The 22,181-nt window shown below is 41.8% G+C and overlaps 1 protein-coding gene, 1 non-coding gene and 1 pseudogene across 3 annotated transcripts; 1 reads left to right on the top strand and 2 right to left on the bottom strand.

Moving 5' to 3' along the window:
• The first annotated feature begins 112 nt into the window (after window positions 1–112).
• On the top strand, window positions 113–14,029 carry UFD1 (ubiquitin recognition factor in ER associated degradation 1). 2 transcript variants are annotated; one of them, XM_050924240.1, is made up of 12 exons: window positions 113–395; window positions 1,633–1,765; window positions 2,521–2,553; window positions 3,005–3,126; window positions 3,502–3,632; window positions 4,267–4,339; window positions 5,460–5,528; window positions 6,280–6,345; window positions 6,724–6,771; window positions 8,883–8,971; window positions 10,891–10,972; window positions 12,318–14,029. In XM_050924240.1, the coding sequence occupies exons 1-12, from the start codon at window positions 393–395 to the stop codon at window positions 12,390–12,392; spliced, it is 924 nt and encodes a 307-aa protein (XP_050780197.1). In that variant the 5' UTR covers window positions 113–392; the 3' UTR covers window positions 12,393–14,029. The 2 variants fall into 2 exon arrangements, with proteins under 2 accessions (XP_050780197.1, XP_050780198.1); XM_050924241.1 differs by lacking the exon at window positions 113–395 and having other exon boundaries at window positions 1,649–1,739.
• Window positions 14,030–16,445: 2,416 nt separating this feature from the next.
• Window positions 16,446–16,561, bottom strand: LOC127035090 (U5 spliceosomal RNA). The gene has a single exon (XR_007769567.1). It is a non-coding gene; the product is annotated as a U5 spliceosomal RNA (small nuclear RNA).
• A 3,497-nt stretch (window positions 16,562–20,058) lies between these two features.
• On the bottom strand, window positions 20,059–20,233 carry LOC127035100 (uncharacterized; annotated as a pseudogene).
• Window positions 20,234–22,181: the final 1,948 nt, after the last annotated feature.

The following is a 22,181-nucleotide window of genomic DNA, read 5'->3' as shown; positions in this document are numbered from 1 at the left end:
AAATGGCCGCAGCGGAAGTTTCTTTACTTCCTCGATGGGTGCGGGTGTAAACACGTTGCATTCTGGGAAATGTAGTTTTGTCGGGACAGTGGGCCAAAACCCCCAAACATTTTTCGCTCCTTTGCTAGCGATGGAAATGCTCGTTTTTGCTGAGCACATTCACCGCTGTGAAAACAGCGCCACGTCTGTAGAAATTAAAAGTCACCCTAAGATAGAGGGGCTGGGCTAAGGGATTTCCCCCTCCCTGCCTACCATTTCCCTCAGCCGGACGGTTTCCTGTGGGGGAGGGGAAGCAGCCGCTGTATTGATCCTTCTTGGAGGCTTCTAAAGGGGCTTCTCTGGTGTCCCTTGCTGAGAGCTCTGAGAAAGGGGCAGGAGAAACAGCCGCCAGGATGGTAAGTGCCTGAAGGGGCCCTTGTGTGGGTGTCTTAGCGCTGGGGGAGAGCCGGGGAAAGCTGCAGAGTCATCCTGGCGGGATTGTTTACACAGGCAGGGAGGCGCTAGGGGAGCAGGTACGCACCAAACACCGCACTGCCCTGCGACGGGGTCGGGATTTGTCCCCCTGGCTTTAGGGCAATGGGGGGGGGACCCTTCAGGGTGTCGGTCTGGGACATATGTAACGTCCCCCCCCCCCCCAGCCCTTCCTCTCAGAGGGAGCCAGCTGAGAAGGAGAGATTTTTAAAGCTCTCTCTGGAGCCTTCCCTCCCCCCAGCAAAATCTTTGCTCCCAAGTAGGGTGACCAGATGTCCCGATTTTATAGGGACAGTCCCGGTATATGCGGCTTTTTCTTATATAGGCTCCTATTACCCCTATGCTCTGTCCCGATTTTTCACACTTGCTATCTGGCCACCCTACTCGCAGACAGCAGAGAATGGTTTAATAAAGCCCCCCCAATTTAGTGTCCCCACTCACTCACAGATGGTTAAGTGTGGGGTATGAGTAATAGTATATGGCGTAATCTTAAAGAGTTTACAATCTGAGGCTCCCCCCTCCCTTATCCTGTGTGATCCTGGGCATTTCCTGGGCAGTGCTGACTCAGCGTTCTCCCCTGCCTTTGGTTTACAAGCGAGGATGCTACCCCATTGGATACCTAGGAATGATTCTCTCTCGGCGATGATGGAGACTTCAGTCTGTGTTTATCCATAGGCTATGTGCACTGTCATCTCTTTAATCATTAAAATAAAAATGCAAGGGTACAAAAATACCATTCTGCCACCCCTGTGTTGAATACCTCTTGTCCTGTGCTGAAGAGTTAAAGAAATAACAATCACTTGTATTCCTTGTTGAATTTAAATTAATAATCTGTACTGCACACTGGCTGCAGCACTGCACAAATAAATGGTTTTTAGGATGTGTATGCTTATTTCATATTGAAGTCCATGTCTGTTCTACAGTTTGTAGAATCAATCAAAATTGATTGTAGTGGTAAATTACAGATGAATTTTCACTTTATTTTCTGTGTTTCATTGATACATATGTATGTCTAAACCATATTTATATTAGGAAAAATAAGCACACAACATTGATTACAATGATTGCATTGGAGAACAACCTCCTTAAAATCTTAGTCTGCAGGTGTCTTAGTAAAGTGGATCGATGTTTGCTAACACACTGTCATTTTTCCTCCCCCAGTTTTCTTTTAATATGTTTGATCATCCAATCCCCCGGGTTTTCCAGAACCGCTTCTCAACCCAGTATCGTTGCTTCTCAGTGTCCATGCTTGCAGGACCTAATGACAGGTCAGATGTGGAGAAAGGCGGGAAGAGTATGTGCATGTTTTATTTTGAATAATACACTGTTGAATGCTATATGTGAATGTTCAGTATTATTGTTTATGGCAGGTGGTTGCAGAAACAGTATAAGGCCACAAACATAAAGCATGGAAACTTACTGATGGCTTTGTGACTTGAGTTAAAGGGGCACTCTCAGATTAAATAAATACTCTTCTCACTTTAATATCATCTAATTGATGTTGGAGTTCCTGATTTACCTACAAGTAAATTAGAAGGCCAATTATTTTTAAAAACAAATGTCTTTACCTGTCACTAATAAAATAAGCCATTTAAGCAAATAAGATTTAAAAATCTGCTGTCTTCGCCATATATGTTTTTTCTTCCTCTTTAGGCTTCACTCAGCTTGAATAAGGAGAATAGATTTGTCCGCTCCACTTTCAGGCTCCCCTATGTTAGTCCAATGCTGTGTTTGAGTTGTCAGCACTTTTATTTGGTTATAGTTAAACAACCAAATGACTTTTGGGAAATATTTTTGTTAGAAAGTTTTACAAAACCTAATACACTAACTTCTCGCATTTGCCTCACTCAGAATCTACATTTTGAATTAAAAGTACCAGATATTGTTTGTCTATATTGATTGATTCCAATAGATTTTGTAGCTCACAAAGTCAGAACCAGGGTAAAATGCTGTCCGCCAAGAAGGAATGATAAAATTGTACACTGCATTTGCTTTACGTAGCCATGATGTTCCTAATCTTACTGTAACTTTCTGATTGATTTTCTGCAGTAATTATGCCACCATCTGCCTTGGATCAACTCAGTAAGTAATGTTTATTCTAGTGTAAGAACACTAGAAATATTGTGCTATATATATGTGTAGGCAAACATCAAAAAGTGCTTTATGTATCCATTAAGATGTGGTTTAAATCAAGATACACCAGGAAAATCCATATTGAGGGTAAAAATTGTATGTTGTTTGTTCTTTTAACATATTTTGTTTGTCAAAGGATTTAATTTTCCCTTATCTACGCACAGCTCAGGTGCTAGGCTGACAATGTGAGCTTTCTAGCAGCTGCTTGACACTTACATTAATGTAAGTATCAACATTTACATTAATGAAATGATCAGCCTTTATTTTTTTTGATGGTTGCAAATAATTTGGTGTGTTTGCCAGGATATTGGCTCAGTCTCCTGCTAATGTTCAGTCTCTGCAACTTTATAAATGTGCCATGAGTTTTATAACAAATTGTATCTTTTTCCCCTTCTGCCAGGTCGACTTAACATTACGTACCCTATGTTATTTAAGCTGACTAATAAAAATTCAGATCGAATGACACATTGTGGTGTGCTAGAATTTGTGGCTGATGAAGGCATTTGTTACCTTCCACACTGGGTAAGTGGCCTTACACCAAACTGACAGAATTTAAAGTCTAGGATTAGTGTGGTGTTGGTTAATATTAAAGTAGAATATTTGCTGAAATTGCATTTCAGTTGCACAGTCAGCACTTTTTAGTGTTTCAGTCACAGCTAAAGCTCTCCTCTAAGTTAATCAAAGTAATTTGCTGCATGTACTATGTTGTTACTGAGACATAATAAAGGACTAAGTTTTTCCTGTAATTATACCCAGTGCAAACCCACAGAATTCAGGGCAGAATATGGCCCAATATATTTCCCTATTCTCAAGGGAAGTTCCATCTAAAAGTTACCTGTTTCTGTTGCATAGATACTGGTATAGTGTTCTGTCTTTGTCACCAATGTTTCTTTGCAGATGATGCAGAACTTGCTTCTGGAGGAAGGAGGCCTGGTGCAAGTAGAGAGTGTTAACCTTCAAGTGGCTACTTACTCAAAATTCCAACCACAAAGTCCAGATTTCCTTGACATCACCAATCCCAAAGCTGTGTATCCTTTCACTTCATCCCAGAGGAAGCAACAGAAGGGGCTTTTGACACTAGCTTACCCTAAACAGGGGAGGAAAGGGTGGGGCAGCTTTTCAAGCACTGCTCATATACTTCCAATACCGGCTTATCGTTACAAGTATCACCTCTGAAAACTAAGAGGTAAGAGAATGGAATCTGGTAGGAGCCAGAGCAAGTGAGGAGAGATGTGAATTCCCTGCAGGAAGTCTAGCATTCTTCTAAATAAAGGCCTAATGAAATGGGGCCAAATCCTGTAGTCCTTGCTCAGGCAAATAGTCTTTGCACCAAAGAATAAAAGTCTAAAGTAGGGAATAAAGGATTTTTCCTTAAAATGACTTAATGAGAGCTGCTAGGTACTTGGCACATCTAAAAAATCAGGCCACTGCTTCAGGAGCCTAACTGTAGACAATTTTATTTTATTTTATTTTATTTTTTTTACTATCTAGAGAACTTTATAAGGGATGTTCAATGCTTAATGCTTGTTAAACTGTCCGTGGTACTTATATTTTAAGTGACATGTAAGATAGACCTGGAACCAGAAAATATGAACTTGTTGATGTATAACTTGAATATTACACTGAAAACAACCATACAGTTCTTCTTAACATAATTCAAAGATTAGAAAATGCTTTGAGAAACTTTGCTTGTCTAACCACTGGGGATGTTATTGCCATCAACTACAATGAGAAGGTACAGTATCTAATGTAAATAACACTATGTAACTAAACCTGTGTGCAGTCCCAGGAAACATAAATTCCAACTCTGCATATGTTTCACATGGAACCCTAAAAAGACTTTTATAGAATCACATAATTTACAGATACTCTCATTTGAGTGTCAGTAGTAGCTGAACACGGGACACACCATGTGTTCAGCTTAAACCACCACCCTGGTCCACCCATATTTCTGCACATATGCATAAATGGACACGGTGGGAGCTAAATGTCAGGAGCAAATAGACCCAGACAGAAAAGATGTAAGAGTTCTGAAAACAGCCACAGAGGGACTTCGGCCATCTCAGGGAGGCAGTTTCATAGGTGGGACCTTACCCAGGGCCTTGTGTACCCCATGGCAAGTGGGACCCAGATTTTCAGGAGCTACAAATGCAAAATTCTGTAGTAGCTTCACTTACATTTTTTTTTAAAAGGTCTTTAATGAATTCTGAGAATGAATAATGCAATTAGTTCAGTAGCCTTGGTGCTGGTCTTAATATTAAATTCTGAGCTCTGACCCCTTTGATTACTGAACAACTTTGCCCAGAAGCAAAATTTGAAAATGTAAAAGTACTTATTTGCCAGGTTTCGGCTCAGCTTGGGTAATTTATGGGTAAATCATAAACCATTTCAGACAAAGGACTATTAGGAGCAAAAGGGATTCTTAGCAACAGTAAAACTATAAAGGACCATTTTATCATAAATTAGTACAAGACCGTACATATATCCTACCTCACCCCAACTTGGAGCTGGTTTTTTGGAAACTGGAAGTCAGGAGATTCAGAACCTGATAACTGGGCTCTGACCAAATAAATCCCTCCAGCTCTATTGAGGGGCAATAAAAATCTCTAATGTGGAAGAAGTCTTCCATTTTGAAATATAGTCATGATGGTGGCACCCAGAGGCCCTGATCTGATTGAAGCCTTGTTGTGCTACATGCTGTACAAATCACAGAGGTAGACACAGCCCCTGATCTGAAGAGCTTACTCTTCATTGAAACTAAAGCTCTCTGGTGGGAGAATTTTGCCCAAGTTTCTTTAATCATTAATTTGCATACTAAGAGGAATGGCTTTATATTATACATGCTCCTGTTTCAGATCTATGAGCTTCGGGTAATGGAGACCAAGCCTGATAAAGCTGTGTCCATCATAGAGTGTGATATGAATGTAAGTTGAAGTCTTTGTAGCAGGATCTATATTTTCACTTAAATTATTCTTTTGAGAAGGGGCATCTGATAATGCTGCATTACAGAAATGTCATGATCTATGCTGTGGGAAAGGTGAGCATTCAATAATACAGATCCTGTAACCATAAGTGAGTTGCAAGATGAAGGCCACAGGTCATATACTAGGGTTGCCAACTCTGACTGAAGCTATTCTGAGAGATTTTTTTTCCCCCAACAAGAGGGAATGTCATGTTCTTAAAATATCCTATTAAAATCTCCAGGATTGCTTTCAAAAGTTACCAGGAATCTGGCGATTCCAGACCAATCCTGGAGGATTGGCAACCCTATCATACGCCCGGAGGTGTCTGAAGTGCCTAGAATTCCTGTAGAGCCATATTTGCAAATTGTTCTCTTGGGCACTTTGTTTTATGTATTATGAAAGATGCTGGCCCATTTGACAGCCTGGAGACTGTAAAGTTAGAACAGCTGCAATGTGGTGTTCCATGCTGCCCTGCCAGCATGTTACAACCATGTGCTGGAGAAGCACCCTTTAGAGATGAATCTCCGACATTCCAATTGTAACATTTTTGCTAATTGAGCTTTTTTTAAAAGATCCGTTCCCTCTAGTTCAAACTAGAATGGTAGACTTTGTAGAGATTTTAGGGATGGCATATGATGATGATGATAATTTTAAAAAAATGTGGATCTGTTTTAAAAAAAAACAAACAAAACTGTTCTTGCTATAAAAACAGGTGGATTTTGATGCACCTTTGGGATACAAAGAACCAGAAAGACACACACAACATGAGGAGAGCACAGTAAGTTAAGTTCCTCCTTCTTCTCTACAGTGTATTCTCTCTAGTTGCCTTCTCATCTTACTGTGGCTGTTACGGAGCAAAGATCGCTAATGGAAGCTTCTTTCTGAAAAGGTCTTGAGATCAGACGGTTCAGCCATAAATTGTATTTCCAAGATGCTCTTGCCTATATTCCTCTCTTACCCCACCCTATGGAGATTGTTCATGTAGAACAACCTATTTCCAGGACAAAAACTTTGTCAAAAAAATTCATGTTCAGTGAACTTTATAAAATACCTGTAAAAGTTTCATTCTGTAGGAAATCCATGAAACCATTCATGTTCATTTTGCATAACACAGAATGAATGTAATGAAACAGCTTGTTTCTCCTCTGCTTCCTAGGATGTTGAAGCAGACCACAGTGGCTATGTGAGTGACCTAGGATTTCGTGTAAGTATCTTCTTTTGGTCTGGTAGTGTTGAACACTCGAAGCTTGTGGGCAAATCTATCAGCTGGGAAGGTGAAAACACATTCCCCACAACTGCACAAATCCAGTTCCTTTGCTCAGGGCTTCTCTTTTACTTAGAAACAAAGACCCAGTGTCACCACCTCACAGAGGTTTGTCTTAGCCCTCATCTCAGGGCTTCCCAGCCTTTCCCAGATGAGGCTTCCCCCAGCCAGCTCCTGCTTGCTGCAGGTGTTTCCTTCTCAGAACTTCCAGGTGTGACAGGCCCCTTTCCTGGGCTTAGGTCCTCCTTTCCTGAGGCTAGGCTGCCTCTATTTGTAGCAGATGCTGCTTAAAATATGTAATCACATGACAGCCTGGCCTTGGAACACTGAGATATGCACATGCACCATAGGACCAACACTGGAGCCCTGTGATTTTCACAAATAGGAAATAACGCAAAATTAAACGAAAAACTTACAAAATGAAAAACTCATCCTGGAGCTGCTGTGCCTGTGGCTTCTATCCCACAGGACAGGGTCCGGCTCCCTGCACCAGGCATTGTGACCTCTTGCATCAGGTTGCATCACCATTCAGATTTGGCCCAGCCACCCTTCTATCATGATTTGAGTGAGTGCTGATGTGACCTGGTGCAGGGGGTTGCAGCACTGCTCACGTTTGGCCCGTTCACTCTTCTGTCATCATGTCGTCCCCAGAGTGGGCAGCTGGGCCCAGCCCTGTGGGACAGGAGCCACTGCTGCAGGGTGAGTGCAGGGTGGGCTCGCTCTGCAACCCCCCCTTCCCACTGTCTGCAACCCCCTGCCCCACCTCAGGACCTCCCAACCCCTCTGGGGGAAAACGTGCAATCTCCCCATCCAGCGTGAATTAAACAAAATAATACAAAACTATTAAAAAAAATACTTAAAAATTTATTTAAAAAATAAATAAATCACAGGGCACTAATCACATTGTTGCACGTCCCAAACGAAATCTGTAAGATTCTGTGTAATACGTTCTCACTGCAAGGCATTTTCTCAGGAGTTTCTGATGTTAAAAACAGCAGTAACTTGTGTTCTGAATCCATAGTAAATATTACCACTCAAGACTCTGATGGCTTGTGAGTAATGGAAGTAACACTTAAGTATCTAACAGTACCTGAGGGAAGTAAATTGTTTGATAAAATGTTATTGGGAGCACAAACTAGGCGTCCCCTCTGGAGACTTGCTTAGCATTGGCACTACTGTTCAAGAGGCTTGCATATCAATAACTAAAATTTAGAGTAAAAGTTTCTTCCATTGTAAATGTCATAAAATGATGGACTGACCTGTGAAACAATCATGCTTTTGTAGTATTCATGTGTTTAGCCGTTCTGAGATTCAGCCACAAACATCTTTAAACCAGTCTGACATTCCATCCAGTAGTGTGCAGGGATCCGTGCACATTGTAGAGCTAGCTCAGTTGGTAGAGCATCAGACCTCTATATATACTTTTACAGAGGTACTCGTACAAATTGCATGCGATTTAATAATGTGGGAAAATTTCCAGTGTTCTAAGCTAGGCCACAAATCACAGCCCTATGAAAAATCACTGCCCTTGGCCTTCAGTCTCTGTCCCAGTCCAGTTGTCTAGACTCTGTACTGTAGTCACTGTCCTTTCAGTCAAGGAAGGGCAGTTTAGGTTGGACATTAGGAAAAACTTCCTGACTATCCAGGGTGATTAAGCACTAGAATAAATTGCCTAGGGAGATTGTGGAACCTCCATCATTGGAGATTTTTAAGAGCAGGTTAGACAAACACCTGTTGGGAATGGTCTAGATAATACTTAGCCCTGACTTAAGTGCAGGGGGTTGAACTAGAAGATCCCTTCCAGTCCTACGATTCTATAAGCAGTCAATGCTTTTTGATTGGCTGGAGAGGTGATGGTGGGTGCTCTCTACTGTGCCTGAGGAGCCAAGTGATGGGAACTGAAATACCATTCTAATCTCTTGCATGACTCTAGTCCACTAGATCAGCACCAATCTTTGATCAGGCCTTTTTAAAAAACAAAAACACATGCAGTGCTCTTCAACAATAATGCAGAACATGTGTAGAAATGACTTTCTGCTTTGTACCTGTAGGCATTCTCTGGCTCTGGGAACAGGCTAGATGGCAAGAAGAAAGGTGTTGAGCCTAGTCCCTCGCCAATTAAACCAGGAGACATTCGAAGGTTAGCCCATTTCCTTTAGGATTCTACAGGTGGAAGGTCAATGTTTGAGCAGAATGAATCATTCTTGATGTATTTGTCCGCTGCTATAATATCCGTGAGATCCTGATTTCTCCAAATGTATTTGATTGCCAAATATGTAATATATGTTGCTTTGAGAGTGGTCAGATAAATCACATGGACTCAGATCTGTAAAGGTATTTAGATGTTGCTGCTCTCAGCATTGCAACGAACGCCTAACTGATTAGGAGCCTATATTTCATTTTCAAAAGGCATTTAGGCACTTGAGTATAAATCCCATCAACTATCAGTATAAATACTTTTACAAAACTTGGCCATGGTGTTGTTTTATTTCCTGACAGGATAACTGCACAAGCGTTTCTAAACAGGGCAGATTGATTTAATTCAAAGCAATGTAAATCACCAATTTTAATCAGGATTTAAATAAGCAATCAGGAAACCTTGCTTTAAATCCTCAATTTTAATTGTGTTTTGCATCTGTACTTTTAGTTATTTTCCTAAAGAAAAGTTGATTCTCATAGAATGATAACCATTAAAACATGTTGATTTGCAATTAAATATAGACTTTACACTAAATTTGGTTCTTCTTGCTAAGCAGGAGGCTATAGCTTAATTTACATTTATTCAGATGCTTCATCTTTACGAGTTTTTTTTTTTGTTTAGTTTTTTTTAGTATTTTAGAAAACTGTGAAAGATGCATTTCTTATTTACTAGATGATTTTTTCCCCTTGTCATTTGTATCAAGTTCTAGCTGCATGGAAATTCAAACTCAATTAAAAATGCACAACAGCAGCATTTGATTTTATTTTTTTTATTAAAAAAACTACCTTAAAAGTGATGGATACATAAAAAAAAAGTTTATCAAAAGGCTTATCAAAACATATTTTACATTTAGAACTAATACATTTATTAAACAAAGGAAGTATTGTGTGTAGGTAAGGAATTGATGTGTTTCTTTCTGGTAATATTTCCTTCAAAATTTTAGAACTAGTAGATCTTACTGTCTCACCTAGTTTTATTCTTAGATTAGAACAGGAAAACAAGTTTTCTTGCTTTTCAACTCCCAATTGGTCTCTCAACTTTGGATGAACTGATGTGATTGAATTAGTTGAATAAACTGAACTTGAGAAAATATTCTCTCTGCAACTGCAGAAGAGGCCACTGCTGTCAAAAGCTGGTTTAGCACTTAAACAAACTCTGGTTCCAGATGCTTAGCCAGTGATTTCCACCAATTCAATCATTTGATTTTCTTTAAAACTTGGCAACAAACATTCTACTTAATATTATTTTTTGTAATTAATTTAATTTATTTTAGTAGATTATAGTGAATTTAGGCCTTATTCTGTTATCAATTTCAAAAAAAATTTAAATAGATTTATTTTTAAACCATATTTATTTTAAATAAAAAATTTCCAATTGAAATTTTAAAAAATCAATTTTCATCCACCCTGCTTCTGAATTAATACTCACTATAGTAATGGTCCTGTGAAGATGTGTGCATCCAGCTTCGACCTTCATTTTCCACATATGCTTGTACCAGTAAAATCTGATCCCTCTTGGAAAGTGCAGACATGATGCATGCACATGCCTGCAGACAACTTACCTAAAATGAATCGTCACAGATATTTCTTTACAACATTTGCTCAGCTCTTAATAAATGAATCAATGGTCTGAGTCTGATGTGCTAGCAAAATAATCCTAATAGATTCATAGATTCTAGGGTCAGAAGGGACCATGACAGCTCTTCAAAAGGAATGGTTAGAGTGAGACTCAAGGAAAACAAAACAAAAAACAACAAAAACCGTAGAGAATAGTCCTTGCTATTGCTTGTCACATTTATTCCCATGACAAGACTCTAAAGGTTTATTCAGTACCTTAATAGCTCAATCTTCCTTTCCCAGAGGAATACCGAATTATGACTTCAGAATCGGTAGGATCACATTCATCAGAAATTCACGACCACTAGTCAAGAAAGTTGAAGAGGTGAGTAGACCTCTGTACCTAGCCATATTTGTAGAGAACTTAATACAGTGGAAGTAACAGTTGTTGAAGGGATCTGCATTGCTAGTGGGCCCCAGCTCCAGCAAACCTGCTCGAATACTACGCTTGTTGACTCTGATGCTGCAGACCCATCTTAGGTCAGAACAATTAAGAAAAAATTATGCTAATGATAAGTGTTATAAATCACTGAAACCTAGTTTTAAATAATTTTTTAATTACATAGATTCATAGACTCTAGGACTGGAAGGGACCTCGAGAGGTCATTGAGTCCAGTCCCCTTCCCTCATGGCAGGACCAAATATTGTCTAGACCATCCCTAATAGACATTTATCTAACCTACTCTTAAATATCTCCAGAGCTGGAGATTCCACAACTTCCCTAGGCAATCTATTCCAGTGTTTAACTACCCTGACAGTTAGAAACTTTTTCCTAATGTCCAACCTAAATCTCCCTTGCTGCAGTTTAAGCCCATTGCTTCTTGTTCTATCATTGGAGGCTAAGGTGAACAAGTTTTCTCCCTCCTCCTGATGACACCCTTTTAGATACCTGAGCAAAGTTCCCTTCATGGAAGGCTTTTTAGGGAATATTGTGGTCCTTGATGTGTGGCTTCCATTTAGCATGTGATCCCTTATCTCATGATAAATCTTCAACAGTGGGGACTATTAACTGCTGGGCCCTTCTCTTCCACCATAGGGTGTGAGTAACTCCTGTTCAAAGCAGTGGGAGTTATTTGTCCCCTGTGGGAAAATTGGGCCCGTTTGTAGCACAGTAACTATTGTGCAGTCACCCAGGTTTGCCACTAAAAGTCTGTATGGTAGTGATGGATCTTAATCTCTTTTATCTCTGAAATGGTGAATAACAGTGTGGGGGGTTTACTGGCAGTAAAAATTAAGAGCTTCTTGCTGAGCATGATCAGATCCATTGTTTAGGTTCCCTGACTTTGCCAATTCACAGCCTGTGATTGTTCATGGAGAACTTACATTTTAAAACTACTCAATGATATTGAATACTATCTACAGGACAGAAAGCTCTGATGTTCTTATTAGCTGACATAAAAAGGTGTGCCTTGTATAAGCCTGGAGGAGGAAAATATAAAATGGAAGTGATGCAAAGGGATTTTGAATTAAATCTACGAAAGGTCACTGAAACACTAGCAACTTTTGGGGAAGTAAACTGTTTTCTGTGTAAACTATGGATGTGAAATGTCAATAGCCAGTGCAGTAGTGCTTTTATGATGGAATGTTGTCTGAAGCAGGTCTTCTTCTCTTTGTTCAGTAATAACAAAAGCTGAACCTAAACAAATGTCTCTTCTCCCTCCTACATTCAGGATGACTCTGGCAGCCGGTTCATTGCATTTTCAGGAGAAGGCCAGTCCTTGCGCAAGAAGGGAAGAAAACCATAAGTTATGGAACCTTTGGCCAATTGGGGAGAATAAAATAACATTGCAGCGCATTGGACTTTAGTTATTGGGTTTTAGAGGAGGGAGGCTATTGGTCATATGTAACACAGGGACCCTTTGGCTTTGATTTTACTTTAAAGTCAAGTTAGCAATTTAGGAATTCTTACTTTTCAATTGAAAACTAAGCTCTAGGAGCTTGTAGTGGTTATTTTGTATGCTGGAAAGAGGGGAATTTGTTAGAGAAACCTAAGCAACAAAACCACCAAGCTGTACCTTATTCAAAGGGTCAATGTGTTTCTGCTGGCTCAATTCTGAAGACTACATTCAACTTTCATTGATATCCCCTATGAGGATGGTATCATGTTGCTCTGAGCTTGTTAATTTTCCTTGTACATTTGTTTACCACACTTTCAAACAACCTTTCCAAAGCCATGTTCTCCATAAACCAAGGCACATGTTTAGGTGGCATAAGACCTCCATGGGAGGACTTTGATCTGATCTTGTTTTCTTAGATGTTAAGTTAGAAACAAACCTAAAGAAGTTGCAAGCTCTGACAGAGAACCAAATACTTGCCTTGTCAGTTGTAATTAAATACATGGCTTCATACCCTTCTAATTGTTAAGACACAACAGGTCAGCTTAATACCCAGCAATTACAAGTGAATCAGCAGCATGGGTATGGATGGTAAGGACATGGCTTCTTGTGAGTTGTGCTGGATAACTGAGTACAAACATCCAGCTCCCTCTTCTTTTAGAACAGTGGTGTGTTTCCCACATCCGACACACAGGCTCTTTAATCTTTCTTTCCTCTTCCTGACATAATCTATTGTGTTCAGCCTCCTACAAATGGTGAAACTCTTCTTTACTCAGCTATGCCTCTTCCTCAAGCCTTCCTTAAGGTAAGGCCCGGGGGCTGTCCATGTTTGATTAGTCTCAAATAAAGCAACAGACATTTTAAAAAATGCTACATCAGAAAAATCCACCGCATCCTGCCCTTCTCTAAAGCCAAAACACTATTTCCCTACAATGTGACCTGCACCAAGAGAAGGTTGATAGATAAACATGCATTTTGAAAGAAACTCTTTTTAGATAAAAACCATTCCACATCTGCTGGCCTGTGGAAGTTGGGCTACTATCTTTATCACTCCAGAGATGAGTCATAACAAGAATGGTGCGATCATCTGCCAGAACTGACAACCTAGAAATATATGAGACAACAGTGACTGATTGTTCATAGCTGCCTACAACCACCTCCTTAATCACATATTAGAAATTGGATCTATCTGTTATGTCAAAAGCAAAACAACATGTATCTCCTCGCAGTGACTCTCGTTTGCTGAGTAAGAGGATTGGTACCAATAGCAATGGAGCTGATTTACACCGTTCAGGTCTGAAGGGACCTGGAGTGCAGCGATAGCTGGAGTTGAGGAGTTTGCTTTGGGCTCATCTCTGTTAGCTGTGCCTGTTGCATTTATAGGACTTAAATCTTCTTAGTAAAGCAGTTTTACCCTTATCAAAGGAGACCACATAATCAAAGGTTTGCAACTTGTATGTGGTTCATGAAAAACTTAATTTTAATTATAGGTTTTGCTAACAAATAATGTATAATTAAGCGTATATAATAAACATTATAACAAGTTATTTTGTTTGAGCTATAATTGCTTTGTAGTAAGTCTTTCCTTGTGGGGTGAATGTAACATCCCTTAGCGTGGATGCTGAATGTGTGCACTGTGGGGAAAACAGGTGTCGGGGGTAAGGGGAGAAGGCAGCAGGGCCCTTTCCCACTATATCAAATCTGAAGTACTTTGCTGAACAGAGCAATAGTGCAAAGTGCTTTAAAAGATTTGTTTAATCTTCCCTGGTGTGAACAGAGCTCCCCTTTGGGCTATGCAGTCATGTGGCTCCTCTCAGCTCTAAGGCTATTGCCCCTCATGGATCTTCTGGCCAAAGCATTATCCCCTATTTCTTAGTCTGTAGTCCTGTCGGTGATGACATCTCCTAACTGCTCTTCCTGTCTTCCGGTTTGGCAATCCTGTTTCCCAAGCTGTGGTGATATGGCTATGCAGAAATGGGAAGGATAAATGCCTTCTCAGAGCTGCAGATGGAGTTAGATGACTCCTTGCATGTGTTACTTTGGAGAAGTAATTAATAAATGATCTGGAAACGGGAGTGAACAGTGAAGAGGAAAAGTTTGCAGATAATACAAAATTATTTAAGACAGTCCCGTCAGATGCTGACTGCAAAGCATTGCAGGGGATGTCACAAACTGGATGATCAAATTCAGTGTTGAGAAATGCAAAGTGATGCACATTAGAAAAAATAATCCCAACTACACACATGAAATTATGTGTTGTAAATTAGCTGTTAACCACTTAAGAAAGAGATCTTGGAGTCACCATGGATAATTCTCTGAAAACTTCAGCTCAATGCATAGCAGCAGTCAAAGAGGCTAACAGAATATTAGTAACTATCAGGAAAGGGATAGAAAAATAAGAGAAAAGATCATAATGCCACTTTATAATCCTTGGTGCACCCACATCTTGAATACTGAGTCCAGTTCTGGTGGCCCCATCTGAAAAAGTGTATAATGGAACTGGAAAGCATTCAGAGCAGGGGGACCATGATGATGAAAAGTATCAGAGGAGTAGCTGTGTTAGTTTGGATCTGTAAAAGCCGCAAAGAGTCCTGTAGCACCTTAAAGACTAACAGACGTATTGAAGCACAAAAGCTCCAATATGTCTGTTAGTCTATAAGGTGCCACAGGGCTCTGCTGCTTTTACATGATGATAAAGAGCATGGAAATAGCTTCCAGATGAGGAGAGACTAAAAACATTAGTGCTGTTCAGTTTAGAGAAGAGGCAACTAAAGAGAGATCTGATAGAAGTCTATAACATGCTGAAAGGTGTAGAAAAAGTGAGTAGAGAAGTATTATTTACCTTTTCCCATAATACAAAAAAACAAATGAAACAGAGGGAGAGGGGCCCTCACCTGATTAAACTGACCCATGGAACTCATTGCCATGCTTTGTTCTGATGGCCAAAAGTATAACTGGGTTCAGCTAAGAACTAGATAGTAAATGTGGACCGCCAGCCCCCCCATCAGCTCCCCACGTGGCAGCCACCCAGCAGGCTATCAATTGCCAAGCAGTTCAACTGTCCAACCCCTCACTGCCATGTGCTGCTCCTGCCCTCTGCCTTGGAGCTGTTCCTGGGAGTCTCCTGCTTGCTGTGCAGAGGTGGGAAGAGGGGGGGCTAATGTCAGGGTGTCCCTCTTCCCCCTGATCCTGCACCCAGCTTACCCTATCTCCACAGAGCAGGGGGGAATACGACAGGGCTCAGGACAGAGGGAGCTTGCTGGAAGCAGCTGCTGACTCAACTTGCTGATCTACATAAAAAGGCAACGTACTTAGAGTGGGGTCAGCATACATAAAGGAGCAATGTGCATCGCTTTCTCACACAGGGTGTATTTCTCTGTCCGTCTGCCATGCTGTCTCCCCCCTCTCTATTTGTGCTGTCTTGTAGAGTGTGAGGGCTCAGCAGAGTGCCAATTCATCATTTAGCAGCAAGGCACTGCCTGGGAAATATCCCTCCTCTTCTACCCTCTGACTTCACCACCTCAACCAAGCTTCACAAGTATCATAGCTGTGTAGTCTTAAAATGTTTGTTTAAAAGTTAGAGAAAGAGAGATACACAGAGACTTTTGTCTGGTGAAAACACTTTCTCTAGAACCTAACCTTCTTTCCCATTTATATTAATTCTTATAGGAAAATAGAATTCACTTACCATGATTTCCCTTAAAGTCCTATTAGAGCAAAAAAGTTACTATACTAAGCAAATATGTTCAACCTAATGTAAACAGAAATCACAAAATACTCTCAGCTTGAAACTCATGAACATTTTAAACTCCAAACATATTTCATAGAGTGCAATATACCACACAACACAAATTACATTTTTTTAAACTATTCTATAAACAAACAAAAAACTTAACAAACCTAAAAATAATTCTTTAAACAAACAAACAAGAATTTTTTTTTCTGTTTTTCACAACATGGGGTAGCTTCACCAAAGTGAAGCCTCAAAAAATTGGGTAGAAACTCATAAATGTTCCTCTCCACGGAAATCTTTAGTAAAAGGCGAAAGATTTATACGATCTGAAGAGAAACCAGAGTATACCTCACACCCCGCGGAAGAGCTGCCAGGCCAAGAGCCACACTTTACCATCTCACGGTGACCACACTGACCGGGGCCTGAACCCCGCCTGTTTACAGCCCGGTGCACCGGCCCCATCACACCGCGCCTTTGCTCCTCCGAACCAGGGTCTCCGGGCCCAAACCGGGCCGGCGCACCAGGGACGCGGCTGAGGGTGCGCAATGCATTCTGGGGATGGAAATTAGCATTGCCGGGGAGCTCGGAGAGCGCAGGAGGAGCCCAGCCTCTGAGCTGCGGCTGCCGCCCCTGGGACGCGGCTCCGGGCGGGGCGGCGGCTCCCGGGATCACAGCAGCTGCCCGGGCGCAGCCCCGCGCACTGGTTACCCGGGTCCGCGCGGGAGACGCCTCCAGCCGGGAGCCTGCGGGTGCCGGGCTCTGCGCCTCGGGCGGTGCAGCCGGGCTCGGGGCGCTGGTCGCTCCCGTTTGCCCGCGGGAAAGGGCCGGTGCAAGGGCCGCTGAGCTGCTAGGGTCGGACCGGCCATTGCCCGGAGCCTGCGGGGGATCCCGCCCCCTGCGGTCAGTACAGCCCGCCCGGGGCAGCAGAGAGCGGCCGGCTTGTGCACAGCAACGGGCTCTGAGGCTCCGGGGAATGGTCTCTTGGGGCTGATTCTGCAATAGTTACTCACGTTATTGAGCATTTATTCCTGACTAGGACTCCTCACGTAAGTGCTCACCCATGTAATGGTTGGCCAGTCTAGCCCCAGGGTTCTCAGACTAAGAACTGCAGTTATTGGGGCAGCAAATTATTAATGACTATTATTTAATATTTTTGGCTGCCCGAGAAGCTCCGATCAGGATCAGGGCCCCACTGCTCTGGGGCTAGACAAAGAGGTAGAAAAGTTCCCTGCCCTGAAGCACTTACTGTGAAAGAAGACAAGTGTTCTACAAAGTGTGGGGAAAAGGGATACAAAAATCTCTTAAAGATCCCCATTCTCTCCTCCTCTCAAGACTCCTCAAACCTGAGCATGAGGTTCATTGATCTCCAGCTAATTGAGGCACTAGAACAGTTTTGTTGGTCTGACGAAGTGGGTATTCACCATGAAAGCTCATGCTTCAATACGTCTGTTAGTCTATAAGGTGCCACAGGACTGTTGCTTTTGACAGATACAGGCTACATGCCTACCTCTCTGATACTAGAACAGCTTTCAGATTTTAACAATGCTTTATGAGTCTCTCTCTCTTATGTGTTATGTAACAGAAACAATAAAGATATTCATTTTATGTTCAAAGGTCTAAGATCCATGTTCCTGCAGATTTTGGGGGCATGGGGGTGGCAACCCCCACCCTTCCTTGATGACAAGGTCCTGACATTTCAAATGGGAGATGGTATTGAATTTAATTCCAACAATCAGATTGCATCAGAGTTACTACCTACCTCATTGCTTAACTCTATCTTAGTCTGGGTAATTAACATACTGCTAGAATTTTTTTTATGTAAGTGCATATTTCCAGGCCAGGGAGAATTTAAGGGGGGTCACAAGACCACAACCCCATTCCCTCAATTAAAAAAGATCAGCACAACCAAAGTAAAGGATTTCAAACAGAAGCACTAAAGGCCATATAATTAATCCTGCATGGCATTCCCTTTGAAGTTCCCCAGAGTAAGGGCAGGACATGTCTTTAGATATTTTCAATAAGTACCAATCATAGAAAAATTTTAGCCCCAAGAGGGAAAGTTTAGAAAGGTGGCGGTGGGCAAACACGATAGGTTATAATGGAAACTTTTTTGCAACTTTAACCATAGCAATTGCAACCTGCATAACAGCTGTAATACATCAAATACTCCTGAGGGCGTTCTGCTCCAAGAGAACTGGGGCTGGGAGGGAACATGGGTCCACGGCTGACTTGTGGGCTGTGTAGCCACCTCTGGGAAGGAACGCATCCTCAGCCACCCGGAGTGCCCCTTCTCACCCAGAGCCTGGTAACAGGGGCACTCTTCATTCCCGCAGGCAGAGTTTTCCCAGCGTTAAAAGATTAACATCCCTCCCCGATCTCAGCTCCTCCCACACGACACATACACATGCACAAGGCATCGCCTGCCACAGGCAGTGTCACTCAGACCAGCTCTTGTCTCTTCACTGACTTTGCCCAGCCTATGAGCGTTGTCTTCAATTTGAGATCTGAGGTGCAATTGACGCAGAGGAGTGACCGGGAATGACCTGAATACTCTGGTTTTTAATGTAAGGCATCATCTGTCACAAAGGCAAGCTCACCTGGGTGCCAAGATAGACCAGCGTGCACAAGGGGACTGTCTGTGACTCCATGTTAAGGCTGTTTTAGAGCCTGAGGAGTTCACACTTGATACTTGGTTGGTGAAATCTAAGTATAGAACATACAACTGTGAGGAGCTCTGCAGCCTGCCAGCCCCAGGTGCCCAGGGCTCCTGATGTCTGCCAGCCCCGGGTGCCTGGGCTCCTGCTCTCTGGGGCTCTGGCTGTACTAGAAAGGTAAGTTTCTAGCTTGCCCAGTTGCAGAGTAAAAGTAAATGGGACCTGAGAGCACCTTAAAAGCTCAGACTCATAGACTCATAGACTCATAGGTCAGAAGGGACCAATCTGATCATCTAGTCTGACCTCCTGCACAAGGCAGGCCACAGAACCCCACCCATCCAATTTTATACAACTCCTATCCCAGGACCGAGTTATTGAAATCCTCAAAAATGGTTTGAAGACCTCAAGCTGCAGAGACACCACCAGCAAGCGACCCGTGCCCCACGCTGCAGGGGAAGGCGAAAAACCTCCAGGGCACCTGCCAATCCGCCCTGGAGGAAAATTCCTTCCCGACCCCAAATATGGCGATCAGCTAAACCCTGAGCAGAAACCTCAGAAACCAGAAGGGAAATGAAGAGAACCCATGTGACATTAAAAAATAAAAATCCTCATGATTTTTAAGCCAATCTGATGGTTTTGGGGGGGTTTACTCATGATTTCCAATGGTGAGGGTTAGCAACACCAATAAGGATTATTATTTAGAATTGACATTACAGTATGTTTGAAAAAAATCTCATCAGGACTGGGACCCCTGTGTGCTGGGTGCAGCACGACACCTAGTGCCTTCACTTGGTTTTACAAATCAAGATACATGGAGCATGTGCTAGGTGGGGAAAAGTCTATGTAACTCAGACAGTTATTTATATACCTGAGAGTCAATATTACAAACAACAAAAATAAAGAAAAACTCCCCCAAGACTCTCAAGTCCGGAAAGCATAAATTCCTCATATTGTCAAAAGGATTCATAGCAGAAAGTAAAACCCCAGCTTTTTAAACAAGTCTCCAGTAAAACAAAGAAACTCACACCTATAGACTCACTGTACACTACAAAAAACTTTAACTACATTTCATCATAAACAAACCAATGCATTTCAACTACTGTAAAGAGCTACTTCAAAGAAGCCAAACAAAAACAACCTCTCCACAGTGAAACCATTTCTATTTTTCTAACCAAAATTTTCCCTCAAAAGGAGATGTACCATTCCCAGAAGTACTGTAGTATCAGGGTGATGCACATGGTGGACAGAGCAAGCTGCTATTCTACCTAATTAAAAATCAGTTTAATATACCGTTCTCTAATAAAGGACAACTGATAAAAGCAGAACCTCCACTTGATCTCAGACAAGAATAGCAGAGAAGCAATACTGAAAAGCTGGCATGCTTCACCACCACCACACCGCCCCCAAAGCTTTCCACTTCACCATGACAAGCTGCTGCAGGTTTCCCTGGCTGTCACCACACACTCCTAATTTGCATAAACCCACCCACTGACTTGTGACTAGCAATCTCTCACTGTTAACTCTTACAGCAAAACAGTTCAAAGAAAACATATGCAAGTGCTATATTGCAGCTCCAATTATCTTTTCTGCTCCCACATATCGATCTCAAACATACAATCATCAGGCATACATAAGATATTTGCAGTTTCACTCATTACCAGTTCAGTCCCTTGCTGTTTCTTGTCTAACCACTGCACATTGGGTAGAGCTGATTCCTGACTTTTTCACTCAACTCAGGAAAACAAGAATTGAGAGGGAAGCTGTGTAGGAAAGTCTTCCTCAACGTCATGCTTCCTCAACTTGCCCTCAACTCCCCAAGGGCCTTTCAGGGTCTTCTATTGACTTCAGGTTTCATTTGATTGTCAGTGATTTTCCAAGGTTTACGGCCTCATTACCCACCTCCTAGTGCAGGGATCATGCATTGTCAGACCAATAATCGATTTCCTCAAAGAGCTAAGAAACAGAAATAAAGCTGAGACACCTCAGCACCCAGAATCTAACGCTGCCCTAGCAAGTTCAATGCATGCGAAAGAATTAAGAAAATAAGGAGCCCGTCAGGTCCCCCTGCTAGCACCCAAAACTGGCATATAATCAATCTGCTGGGAAATAAGGAAAAGGAAATTTATAAAGAAGTCAGGAAATAACAAGGACATGAAGAGGTTTGTTGAGGCTTTTTTTGTCCAATTTACCATCTTCTCAGCTACCAATCAAAGTTAACGATCTAAAATCAACCAATCAGTATAAGTACAGCTTGTACCTGCACTGGGATCTGTGCTGTTCAACATATTAATAAATGATCTGGAAACGGGAGTGAACAGTGAAGAGGAAAAGTTTGCAGATAACACAAAATTATTCAAGACAGTCCCGTCCGACGCTGACTGCAAAGCATTGCAGGGCATGTCACAAATGTGGGCAACAAACTGGCCGATTAAATTCAATGTTGAGAAATGCAAAGTGATGCACATTGGAAAAAAAATAATCCCAACTACACATATAAAATGATGTGTTCTGAATTAGCTGTTAACCACTCAAGAAAGAGATCTTGGAGTCACCATGGATAATTATCTGAAAACTTCAGCTCAATGCACGGCAGCAGTCAAATAGGCTAACAGAATGCTAGTAACTATCAGGAAAGGGATAGAAAAAGAAGAGAAAACATCAAAATGCCACTATATAATCGTTGGTGCACCCACACATTGAATACTGTGCCCAGTTCTGGTGGCCTCACCTGAAAAAGGGTATAATGGAACTGGAAAACATTCAGAGCAGGGGAGCAATGATGATGAAGAGCATGGAATGGCTTCCATATGAGGAGAGACTAAAAACATTAGTGCTGTTCAGTTTAGAGAAGAGGCAACTAAAGAGGAATCTCATAGACGTCTATAACATGCTGAAAGGTGTAGAAAAAGTGAGTAGAGAAGTATTATTCACCTTTTCCCATAATACAAAAAAACAAAGAAACAAAACAGAGGGAGAGGGGCCTTCATGCAATTAAATTGACCCCTGGAACTCATTGCCATGGTTTGTTCTGATGGCCAAAAGTATAACTGGGTTCAGATAAGAACTAGATAAGTTAATGGAGGACAGGCTATTAGCCAAGATGGCCAGGGATACACCATGCTTGAGGCAACCCTAAACCTCTGACTACGGAGACTGGAAGGAAAAGACAGGGGAACACTTCAACTGCCCTGTTCTGTACACGTCCTCTGAAGCTCTGGTACCGGCCACGATCAGAGACAGGAAACTAGGCTAGATCAACCATTGGTGTGACCCAGTATGGCAGTTCTGATGTTCTTACAGGAAAATCTGGGG

This window comes from Gopherus flavomarginatus, chromosome 15 (genome assembly GCF_025201925.1).
Source record: "Gopherus flavomarginatus isolate rGopFla2 chromosome 15, rGopFla2.mat.asm, whole genome shotgun sequence".
In the NCBI taxonomy this organism is placed as follows: domain Eukaryota; kingdom Metazoa; phylum Chordata; order Testudines; family Testudinidae; genus Gopherus; species Gopherus flavomarginatus.
This window is presented reverse-complemented; position numbering and strand designations above follow the sequence as displayed.